General features: G+C 42.9%; 1 protein-coding gene across 8 annotated transcripts in view; it reads left to right on the forward strand.

Annotated features, from left to right (window-relative positions):
• Lin54 (lin-54 DREAM MuvB core complex component) overlaps positions 1-12,354 on the forward strand; it is a 79,999-nt gene that overhangs the window by 18,837 nt on the left and 48,808 nt on the right. For 7 of the 8 annotated variants that reach the window (XM_006250658.5, XM_006250661.5, XM_006250657.5 and 4 more), the window contains 2 exons: positions 3,108-3,231; positions 5,787-5,929. In XM_006250658.5, coding sequence (XP_006250720.1) covers positions 3,108-3,231; positions 5,787-5,929 — 267 coding nt within the window. Of the gene's footprint in view, positions 1-3,107; positions 3,232-5,786; positions 5,930-11,254; positions 11,324-12,354 lie in introns of those variants that run through there. The other variant, XM_039091835.2, reaches the window with a different exon arrangement.

The raw sequence follows: 12,354 nt of genomic DNA on the forward strand, positions 1-12,354 counted from the left end.
AGACCTGTTTAGAATGTTTTCTAAGTATACAGTTGATTTTAGGTAGCTCAGATCTTTCTAACTCAAAAGCAACTTATGAAACATTTTGAAAAAATAAGTTAGTATTACTACATTAGACCCCATAATATTTGTGTTCTTTTGAGAAATTTAAGTATAAAAATTTAGACACTCCCGCACCCCTCCAGTCGACAGCATTCTTTTAAATTTAGTCAGAGTGTTGGAGAGATGGCTCAGTGGTTAAGAGCACTGGCTGCTCTTCCAGAGGTCCTGAGTTCAGTTCCCAGCAACCACGTGGTGGCTCACAACCAACTGTAATGGGAACTGATGCCCTCTTTCTGATGTGTCTGAAGAGAGCAACAGTGTACTTTCATATATAGAATAAATGAAAAATCTTAGAAAATGTAATCAGAGTACTGAGGCTGTTAGAGTACGCACAGGGGGCGAGAATCAAGGAGATCCGTCTTCAAATGCCACAGGCAGTGCTGGCGGAACTTCTAAGAGCCGGCTGGAATAAGTAGCCAGCAGTGTAAGCACAGCTCCTTAGTGACCCCTGAATGTGTCCCCGTACTGCTCAGAGCTATCTGCATGCTATTGGCTCACTTTGCTACCTTAGTTAAAAATTTTCTTTTTTTATTTTGTTTTAATCTGCTTATATAAATTTATTGAAAATGATTCTTTAAAAAATTATAAAAAGTTGTCTGCTTGCATATTGTCTATTGTCTGTCTGTCTGTCTGTCTGTCTCTCGTCTATTTATCTGTATGAATGTTCTATCTGTATGAATGTTTTACCCGAGTGTGTGTATATGTATGTATACTGTGTGTGTTCCTAGTTCTTGCAAAGTCCAGAAGAGGACATCAGCTCTCCTGGAACTGGAGTCGGTCCTAGTGAGCCGTCTGGGTCCTCTGCAAGAGCAGTCGGTACTGGGATTGCTGAGCTTGGTGCCTGCCAGGCAGTCACTCTGCTCTGGCAAACCAACTACAGACCAGGCCAGTTCACTTTGGTACCTAAGCGACCCCGGAACACAAGTGTCAGTACCAGCAGAGTCATTTTCAAGGGCATACGCAGTATCACCTAAGGTAAAGACAGGACTGGTGGCGTGTGTCTGTCGTGCCCACGCTTGGGAGGGAGAGGCAGGAGGACAGAGTAAAGGAGTCAGGCAAGGCCAGCTAGGCAGCATGAGGCTTATTTGAAACAAACTATGGTTTCTTCATTTATCTGGAGATGGGTACCTTTCGCAGTGCTAAGGAATACTACCATAAGAACAAGGTGAGGTCGTTCATTTGAATAATTAGCTTAAGTGCTTTTGTTCCATTGTTTAGATCATCTTCCTGTTTGGTAAGCACAGAGGGTATGATGGGAAACACTAGAGTCTTACTGTCTAGCTAAGGCTGTGTGTTTCTAAGACTGTCCACCTCTGCGGTCACTAACTCGGTGTGTAGCTATGAAATTCCACCTTGCTTTAGAGCTTTACTGAGCACGCTGGACTGTGTCCCTTTGTGTCTCTAGGGTATACCAACTTTCTAAAGTAGAGGTAATCTGCTCAGATATGTCATGGTTTGCAAGCTGAGTGTATTGCCATCACCAGTGGATTCGTTTGAAGAAAGGATTTTATCTTTAGGGATTTGTGTCGCTAATGTTCTGAGCTCGAGAAAGGAGCACTGGGTGTAAGTGCGTGCTGCCATCTGTACTTGGGGCGCGTAAGGCTGCCGTTCAGCTGTGCTCAGTGCTGTTTCTCGTGTTCTTCTGTTACTCATATTAGTCCTCTCCAATAAACAGTGCTTCAGGGTCTCTGTGCATATCTGCCAAGAGATAAAATAGCTAATGCTCTTCACACACTAAGTCCTGAGTTTTATGCCAGGTAAGTTTCTGCTCCTGCCTTTTAGCGGAGATGACTTTGCCTTTGGTGACACTGAGCTTGACTATGGTGGCTTGTACCTGTGACCTCCACACTTGGGAGTGAAGGCCTGACCTTAAGTGGCTCAGCTCCTCTTCTTCTTCTGATATGTGTGTATGGGGCTAAGTCTGCGCGGCGTGGTGGTTCCTGTCTGGAATCTCAGTACTTGAGAAACTGAGGCAGGGGCATTGTTTTGAGTTCAAGGCCAACCTGCAATGCATAGTGAACTCCAGGCCTGTGTTAGCGGATGAATGAGAGAATATCTCAAAATCAGAACCCGTGGGCTGATTCAGAGGTTAAGAGCACTGACTATTCTCCAGACGTCCTGAGTTCAATTCCTAGCAACCACACAGTGGCTCACAACCGTCTGGAATGGGGTCCGATGCCCTCTTCTGGTGTGTCTGAAGACAGCGACAGTGTACTCATATATATACATGGAATAAATAAATCTTTTAAAAAATACAGCACATGAAAAAGAGAAGAAGAAAGGAGGACTATGTTGCTGTAAAGCTGTAGTTGACACTGGGGTGCCGGTGAATGTGGGCGTGCGTGCAGTAGTGCCCCGTCATTGTATTGTTTAACCTCCATCTTTTTATTCCTGAATAGCTTGTTTGGAAAACTATATTGTGGGTACACTCTGATTACTAGATATTATTACTATTAAGCTTCACTCTTCTCACCCTCTGCATGTTTCAGAGAGTCTGGGGCTTTATTGGAAAATAGAGTATTAGGACACATGCACTTAGTACATAATGATCATATGAGTATTTTGGTGACTGGATTTTTTTCTCTCTTTTTTTAATTGGGTATTTCTTATTTACATTTCAAATGTTATTCCCTTTCCTGGTTTCGTGTCCATCAGCCCCCTAACCCCTCCTCCTCCCCTTCTATAAGAGTGTTGCCCTCCCCATCTACCCCCCACCCCCAAAAAATCTCCTACACTGGGGGTCCAACCTTGGCAGGACCAAGGGCTTCTCCTTCCATTGGTGCCCAACAAGGCCATCCATTGCTACATATGCAGCTGGAGCCATGGGTCTGTCCACATATAGGGTGAATGGATTTTTAAAATGTTTTCTACAGTAATACATTACATGTTTTATATAGATACACTTGGTAACTGACCTGACTTTACTACAAGGTATGAGTGTTGTCTCGTTTTACAGCACACATGTTTTATGGAAACAGATATCTTCATAGTTATTTATGTTTCAGATTGCTAAGAAGCCTCGAACACCAACCTCGGGTCCAGTGATCACGAAGCTGATTTTTGCAAAACCAATTAATAGTAAAGCAGTTACGGGACAGACAACTCAAGCGTCTCCACCCGTCGTCACAGGTTATATGTCCTCACAGTTTGTGTGTCTGTCTGTCCTAGATTTAGAAAAGGCTCTCTGTTACTTTAAAATGTTTGTTAGTAGTTTTGCACTCTTTTTAATTGAAAATATTTTTTTCCATTCAATATATTTTGATTGTGGTTTCCCCAGCTCCTCTCCAGCTCCACCCCCAACTCCTCCCCCAAGCACCTCTCAGATCCTCTCCCCACAACTCCAGCCTTCTTACTCTCAGAGAGAGAGAGAGAGAGAGAGAGAGAGAGAGAGAGAGAGGGAGGGAGGGGAGAAAGAAAGAAAGAAACCAGGACAAAAAAATAAGACAACAAAGAGAAAGCACAAGAAACACACAGATACATATACAGAAAAAACAAAACCTATAAAAACACAAAATAGTGGGGCTGAAGAGATGGCTCAGTGGTTAGAGCACTGATTGCTCTTCCAGAGGTCCTGAGTTCAAATCCCAGCAACTGCATGGTGTCTCACAACCATCTGTAATGGGATTCGATGCTTCCTTCTGGTGTGTCTGAAGACAGCTACAGTGTAAATAAATAATTCTTAAAAAAAAAAACAAACCACACTCGTGTACACACACAAAATAGTAAATCATAACCCTCTGGCTATACAGAAATTCTTTATGAATGGGAAATTGTCATGTTATCAAGTAATTGTTATCAGATAATAACAGAGTTTAAGCTATAGTACGTTTACCAGACTCTTTAATGTCCTCAATGTTACCCAGTTCCTTTTTATTATATACTTTAAAGTGTACCATTAGCAGTAACTATATCATTTCAGATATTTAGATTTCAAAGGCTCTGTTAGGAACATAGTTCAGTTAGTAGAAAGGTTGTCTGTGTCTCAGACTCTGGTAGCAATTTACATTAATATCAAACAACAACATCCAAAGCTGTCTCGGGTGCTGTTCTTCAGTCCTTGATCATTTATAGCATGTTGCAAGTTAGTCCCAGCTTTGCCTTGAAATTGCAGACAAAATGTTCAATGTGTTAGTTTGCAGAGGAGGGTGGGAGTCAGGATCTTGCTCTATAGCCCTAACTAGCCTGGTGCCCATTCTATAGCCCAGGCTGGCTTTGAACTCACAGTGGTCCTCTGATACAGGCTCCCTAGTGCAGCTGATGCTTTTTCAAAATATGTTAAGATTGTTTTTTAAATTGGGGCTTTCTCATTGAGGATGGATTTACCAAGGTATACCTTGATTCTCTAAAGTATAGATTTGGTCTTGGCACATCCTTGCTTAAAATATTCTTTGCTTGGTTTCATTTCTTGGCTTTGACCTGTCAGTATTAAGTTTACAGAGTAGGAGAGACCTGACTTCTCCAGGCTGTCTTCTAGTTTCTATGTGCACCTGGCCTGCAAGCAGCCAGACCCTGAGAACACACTAAATGACAAATAGTAAGGAGGAGGAAATCAGATGGTCCCTGGAGGAAAATCCAGCAGATTCCTTAACAACAACAAAACCCCTGGATTGATTGATTTCTGTCTCTGTCTTCCCTCCCTCCCTCCCTCCCTTCTTCCCTCCCTCCCTCCCTCCCTCCGTCCCTCCTTTCTTTCTTTCTTTCTTTCTTTCTTTCTTTCTTTCTTTCTTTTTCTTTCATGTGAGTACACTGTAGCTGTCTTCAGACACACCAGAAAAGGGCATCAGATCTTTTTACAGATGGTTGTGAGCCACCATGTGGTTGCTGGGATTTGAACTCAGGACCTCTGGAAGAGCAGTCAGTGCTCTTACCAATGAGCCATCCCTCCAGCCCCCTAAAGAAACATTTAAAAAGTACTTTTAAATAGTTTTTAAATGTTTGAAATTATATTGATTGTTTGTATACTGTTATCTGTTTGTGTCAGAGTCCAGAAGAGGGTATCAGACCCCCTGGAGGTAAAGTTACAAGGGGTTGCAGCCTCCTGATGTGGGTCATGGGATCTGACTCTGGTTTTCTGTAAGAATGGCATGTGCTCTTAACCCCTGAGCCATCTCTCTGGCCCTAATAGCTGTTTTGTAAGTGTCTGTATGATTTTCGGTTTTGTTTTTTGAGTTACATCTTACATATTCCTGGCTGACTCCTCTGCTACTGAGAAAGTCCTTGGATCCTCAGGTCTCTACTCCCTAGTGGTGTCCCATCTTACCTCGTTTATGAGGTTCTCCTGGTTCCCTGCATGCTAGGCAAGCACTCTGCCAACCACGCTGTCTTCCCTGCAGAACTGTGGGTTTTAATTTTGCCCTTCATGATTTTAGTTCAGATAGGAAGATAGCTGTTGTCCCGGTACAGAGACAAAGATGACTTGGGACCCAAGTCCTGAGTTGCCCCAAGCTTTCTCTCTCTCTGCTGAGTTGCCCCAAGCTCTCTCTCTGATGGCTTAACTGTGGTTCAGGGGCACTGTTAAGTAATCAGACATTATTAAGAAGTTTTATGTTGTTTCTTCCTGTTGTTCATTAGGGCCTCATCAATGTCTCTAACTAAGACCCTCATACCTAGACATCATCGCTCTGTGTGTAAGTTTTTAACTAGTACTGTAACTGATCAGCTGATGTATTCCCTCTCATTTGCAGGCAGGGTTCTTTCACAGTCTGCTCCTGGAACTCCATCCAAGACTATAACAATATCAGAAAGTGGTGTTATTGGCTCAACTTTAAATTCTACAACACAGACACCAAATAAGATAGCCATCTCACCTTTGAAGTCACCAAATAAGGTAAAAGAAGAAAATGAGCCCCAAATGCCAAATTGTGGTTAATACTTCTGTGGTCTTACAAGTAACTTCAAGGATTTTGATTTTCACATATCCCCAAGCAGACAATAGGTTCTCAGTGGATACAGGATTGATTTTCTAATCAGATTCCTTTTGCTTGTTTAGGACTGAGTCTACTATGTAGCCTTGGGTGGCCCAGGACCTAAAAAATCTTAAAATCCTCGTGCCTCTGCCTCCCCAGTGTGGTCCTAGGCAGGCAGGTCCAGGATCCCTCCACCGTTTGGTACTGGGGTTTGACAGGAGCTCTACCACTGACTTCTGCCTTCAGCCACAAGCAAGGAGTTTTGGCGAGTGAAGATTTCGCCTTAAACACTTGGCAACAGAGTAGTCATTGGTGACTTTTATGGCCCGTATGGATATAAATACAAGTTTTTAGTGTAGGGTAGGATGTGGTTAGTTACTCTTCAGCTAGTACTTGGGTAATAATAAACAGCTACAGTGAGTTGTGATGTCAATGCTGAAGTAACTTTGTGGGGAAGGGGCTCCGCTGGGTACCATTGAGGACTGGAGAGGATGTCAGGGGTGCTAAGCGTACCATCAGTGGATCTGAGCCTAACTGCGTTTTATTCTAAGTATTTGAAAACTTTACACCATTTGTTTTCATTCTAAAGTGGCAAGTATCTAATTTACTTCCCTAAGACTTACAAATGTCATTGTGCCAATGTAGAAAAACACAGAAACCAGGTATATTTTAAACGTCACATCATTTTTTTTTTTTTAGATGCCACCATATGAGTCTGGAAATACACTATCTTTTGTTGTCAACTTCCTCCTTGATTTGTAGCTATTTATAAATAAACCAACATCGAATGTTTGCTCTCTAATATATAAATGTGACGTACAGCTTATTACAGGTGGCATCCAGATACAAAGTAGTAGTTCATATAGGCAGTGCCTTCTGTGACAGAGGACTCAGTGTCTCGTCTCATGCACTTCAAGCACTGGGGCTGAATCATAGAAAGATAAGGAATGGGGTTGGGGACTTGGCTCAGTGCTAGAGCACTTGCCTAGCAAGCGCAAGGCCCTGGGTTTGGTCCCAACTCCGAAAAAAAATAAAAAAGAAAAAAAGAAAGAAAGAAAGATAAGGAGCATTCGAAACTGTGCAGTTTCATTATCTCAGGCAGACTGACAGCGTGTGCACGCTCCTGTGCGTTTGTGTGTGTTCACTAATTATCTCAGGCAGACTGACAGCGTGTGCACGCTCCTGTGCGTTTGTGTGTGTTCACTAATTATCTCAGGCAGACTGACAGCGTGTGCACGCTCCTGTGCGTTTGTGTGTGTTCACTAATTATCTCAGGCAGACTGACAGCGTGTGCACGCTCCTGTGCGTTTGTGTGTGTTCACTAATAAGATTTATACAGAGAACGCTCTTCTTCTGTTTTGTCTGCAGAGTCTTTCTATATAGCCTAGCCAGCCTTGAACTCAAGGCTGTCTCAGCCAGCCATCTAGTTTACTCCCATTAACCCTGGCATTATGTCTCACCATGTGGCTAGCAATACCTGTGCTCGGCTCCAGTCCTCCTGTTCACGTCTGTGTCTGCTGGAGAATCTCTTGGGTGTTGTTTCTTTTCCTAGCATCTCTCCCTGTCTAGGCAACCTTGTCTTGTCCTCACTCTCTTCTTGGTCTTTGAGTGTAATGTTACGGCTTCCATTGTAGAACATCAGGATGTCTACTCTCTCAGCCCACTTGACCTGCAGTTGTTGCTGCAGGAGGACGGACTTCTTCTATTACATTTTCTAAGTAATCACGAATTTCATAGTATTTATTAGACATGCACACAAACACTGAAGTAATGACGTGATCTGTTATATTTCTCTTGGCATTACGTTTTACCAGTTATATCCTCTTTTCTTGCTTCCAGTGTACCTTTTGTTGGGAAATCATGTATTTCTTTGTAGAAATGTTTGTTATGGTGTATTTCAGCTTCTTAAGCCCAGCGTTGTAGCATGCAACACTATTTCAGAAGGCAGAGAGCGATCCCAAGGCACTGCCAGTAAATACATAAATCCCTGGTGATACTCAACTTCTGTTTTCGTAAACAGATTCCATGCATTAACAAGCGTTTGTTAGGATTTAAATCTCGGCTCATGGCCAGACAAAGTACACCAAGTCAACATGATTCCACGTGGAGAGGTTTAATGAGAGAAGAGTAGAGGAAGAGAGGAAAGGAGGCGGGCCACAGGCACATGGGGGAAGGAGGGGTGGGGAGAGAAGGGACAGGGAAGAGGGGAAGAGAGCAGAGAAGCTAAAAAACAAAAGAGCAAGAGAGAGTGAGGAGGGGACAAGCAGCCCCTTTTATAGTGAGTCAGGCACAGCTGGCTGTTCCCAGGTAGCTGTGGGCGTGGAGCTTAGACAGAATGCCAACAGTGTTAAATGACAATGCTTCTGATACTTGTTCAGTTCTGTAGCTGAGTTAACGCCCAGCAAGAAGAAGGAATTAGGGATTAGGATGAACATGAAGTTACCTATCACAGTTCACTCATTAACACTGATGTGTGCTGAGGGACCAGATCTTTGGGTTCGGACTCCATCTTAGAGAGCCTGACCTAAGGCTGAACTCAAGTTAACTAACAGGCTGGTACCTAGCACCAGTCTCCAGGTTACCCCTCCTCCTTCAACAAATCTGCACCCCCAGGTTACAGGCCTGCCCCTGACACTTCACTTGCTAACCACCACCAATCAGAAGGAAAGCAGAAGTGAAGTTTATGGTTTGGCTCCCAGCACCAGCCAATTGTGTTACAGGTCGTACTAGCCCCTCAATCAGATGTGTCCCAGGCTAGATACCCCCTTCTTGCCTCTATAAACGCTTGCCTGAAACTAGGCTCAGGGCTCCACCTTCCTGCTGTGTCAGGGTTGGCGGGGAGCCCAGGCTAGAGCTTGAATAGAGAGACGCTAATGGGATTGCATGGGAATGGGCTTCTTGGTCTCTTGGGGTTCAGGAACGTTTCCTGGCACAGCATACTATAAAATACCACCGAATAGTGAGCGCATGGGGCACCGAAGTCAGGCTGCCTTTCACACACTGACTGGACATGTGGTTTGCATGTGTGGTGTTTGTTGCAGGACTGGGATGTAGTTTGTTGGATCGCCTTGCTTACAGGAAGCCCACATGAGATTCAGTCTTTAGCCCCCGGGGAGGTGGGGGCTGGTGGCCCACAAGTTCAAGGTCACCCAAGTCTCAGGTAGACATGAGCTTGGGATTCATGTCTTGAAAGAAAGATGTGTGTGCGTGTGCGTGCGTGTGTCTGTCTGTCTGTCTACCACCACCATTCCCTGTTCCTAATTTAAAAACTTTTGGTGTTGGGAATTGAACCAAAGGTATCACATAGTCTGCACCTGTGTTTTATCTCCGAGCTGTATTACCTGGCTTCATGTGATCAGTGTTTTTTTAGTTTCTATTGTAGAGCCCTTTCACTTTTCTGGTTAAGTGTATGTATCAGTATCGTGGGGTTTGGTTTTGTGAGTTTGTGTTGGTGACTGCTGTGTGATGGATCTCCTGATATCTGTCAGACAGTTCCAGCAGCACTGTGGGTTTAACTGTTAGCTTGACTTTGTTGATTACCATTAGGTTTTCCGTGTGTGATAGCTGTCACCTACCTTTCTAGTACCAATAGTGTGTCTTTCTCTTCTCTGATTGATCTGTATAAGACTCGTAGTACTTTTATTGAGTAAAAAGTAGTAAAAATGAACATTTTTTTCTTGAGATTTTAGAAAGTTCTTCCTCATGAGTAGAATGCTAGCTCTTGGGCTTTTGGATATGGTCTCACATGATTATGTTCCTTCTGTGTGTAATATGATCTCATATGATTCTGTTTCTTCTGTAACTTCTTGAGAGCTTTATCACAAAGCGTTACTGAGTTTCATAAAACTCTCTTATCCGTTGGGGTGAGCAGGCGGCTGGCTCCACTCTACTTGCTGATGTGCGTGCTGTCCTTTGTACCTTACTCTGCAGTCCAGCTTGTCTTGGAGCTCTGTGTGGCCAGGATTAGCCTTCCACTCCTGACAGTCCTCTTCTCTCAGCTGTAACAGCACTTTTAGGAGTTGGCTGTGGATGTTGTGTGGTTGTGGGGATGGAAGTCCGGCTTCACACTCGGCCGACAGACACAGTAGTAATGACCTTGCTCAGTGGACTAGTATTTTGTTGAGGATTTTTGCATGTTTGTTTGTCAAATATACTTGTCTACAGGTTTTTTCTTTTGTTTTTTGGTTGTATTCTTATTTTTTTGCGTGTCAGAATAATATTGGCCACATAGAGTAAGTTTCCAATAATTCTTTTATATTTTTTTCTACTAATTTAACCAAAATTGATGTGTTCTGCAAATGTTTTAGTTCATTGTTTTAGCAGGAAAAATATCTGATCCTTTAATGGGGAGACAGAAGAGCGATGCAGTGCTGATGGGGACACTGACCCAGCCTTACGCTTGTCATGAGTCTTTCCCCTCCTCGCAGGCGCGTGTGCTCAGGGCCTGGGTTTCTGACCAGTTGTTTTGGTTGCATGGTACAGTTGTTCATAACAGTTACTAAGGCCCCTCCTGTGTCTGTGATGTGGGTAGTCACTCCTTTCTACCTGGGCTGGCCTCACTCTTACCACACAGTGCTTCTCCCCTCCTACTGTGTGGGTCCTGGACGAGACCGCGGACTGTCAGACTTTGGGTAAGCACCCTTACCCATTGAGCCACCCTGCCCACTTGTCTGCTTCTTGACTTCTTTCAAGTCGCACTCTGTAGACCAGGCTAGCCTGGACCTCCTTCCATGTGTTGGGAGTTACAGGCATGAAGCACAGTGCCCAGAAGGGGTTTGTTTTCCTTTTTTATGAGACAGGGCAGCCTACAACTTGCTGTGTAGACCAGGCTGGTATTGATCTTCCTGCTTCTGCCTCCTGAGTGCCAGGGTCAAGGCCACCACACCCAGGTGTCTCCGCTTCTGACTCTACTTTTATTTGAGTCATCTTTTCTTACTCTAGCTAAGCATGTATCAAATTTTTTAAAAAGAAAAACCAGCTCTTTTTTTAAATTGACTTTTGTAGCTTTTAGTCTCTCATGCATTTACTTTTCTTGTGATCTTTGTTATTTCTTTCTCCTAACCTAGGGTCTGGTTTCTTCTGTGTTTCTGGCTCCTTAAAATGTAACATAATTTGTGTGTTTGAGATCGTTCCAGGTTTTTGATGTGATATATTTTCATTTTCATTTTTTCAAAGAACTTAAAGTATTTCCTCTTGGTTTCTATAATCTGTTATTTCAGAACAACTAGGCCGATGTGGTGCACACCTGTGTGTAATCCCTATATTTAAGAGGCTGAGGCAGGAGGATAGAGAAGTTCAAGGCCAGCCTGGACTAAGTAAGTAGTAAGAACACCTCAAAAAATAAAATAAAAGAAAGAGAATAAGTTTTAAGTTTTTCCATGTACTTGTATAGTTTCCAAAGTTTTATTATCTTACAGATTTTTAGTTTTGTTGCATCGAGGTTGGAAAAGATTCTATGTGTGATTTCAGGTTTTACATTTTGTTGAGCTGTATTTTCAGGACTACATGACATGTCTTAGAAAATGTACATGGTAATGAGAAGAACATGCAATTTACAAGTCTGGGGGAAATATTCTGTTGGTGTCTGTTAGGTCTGTTTGATCTAGGGTGCAGCTTAACTGATGCTTCTCTGGGATTTCTATCCGATGATGTGTACATCTCTGGCAGTAGGGTGTTGTGGTCCCTCACTGTCATTGCACTGGCATCTGTCTCTTCCTGCTTTGACACTGTATTACTTATAATTGTATATACTTATAATTGTTTTCTTCTTGCTGAATTAACACTTCATCCCTTTGACTCCTTGGTCTTAAGACAGTGTCTTCCTTATTTCTCTTTCCTAATTTTTGAATTAAAATATATTTTACTCAATATAAATATGGCTACTCCTGTTTTGGGGGGTGCTTGCTTGGAATATCATCCTTTGTCCTTTGTGAGGGTCTCCGAGCAGCATGAGGCTGGGCCTTGGCTTTTTGTCCAGTCAGTCACCTCAGTAGGACACTTCCACATTTAAGGTAGTACACTTAGGTGACCTGTTTTGTTTTTCTGTTTCTGTTTGTTTGTTTCTCACTCTCTTACTCTCTTCCTTTTTGGTGAAGTATTTTATTCTAGTAATGTGTTTTGATTCCTTATTTTGATCTCTATTGAAGAGTATTGCTTTGTGGTTACCATTAGGCTTATAGTAAAACTTGTTTTGATTATATCAAACTGTTTTGAAATGATTTCAACTTAGGCATATCAAAAGTCATTAAAAAAAAGTTTGTAAACATACTATGGAAAGTGGTTCCTGGCATGGTGGTGCCTGTCTTTAATCCCTGTCCTTTAGAGGCAGAGTCAGGTAGAGCTCTGT

The sequence above is a fragment of the Rattus norvegicus genome, chromosome 14, assembly GCF_036323735.1.
Source record: "Rattus norvegicus strain BN/NHsdMcwi chromosome 14, GRCr8, whole genome shotgun sequence".
NCBI lineage: Eukaryota > Metazoa > Chordata > Mammalia > Rodentia > Muridae > Rattus > Rattus norvegicus.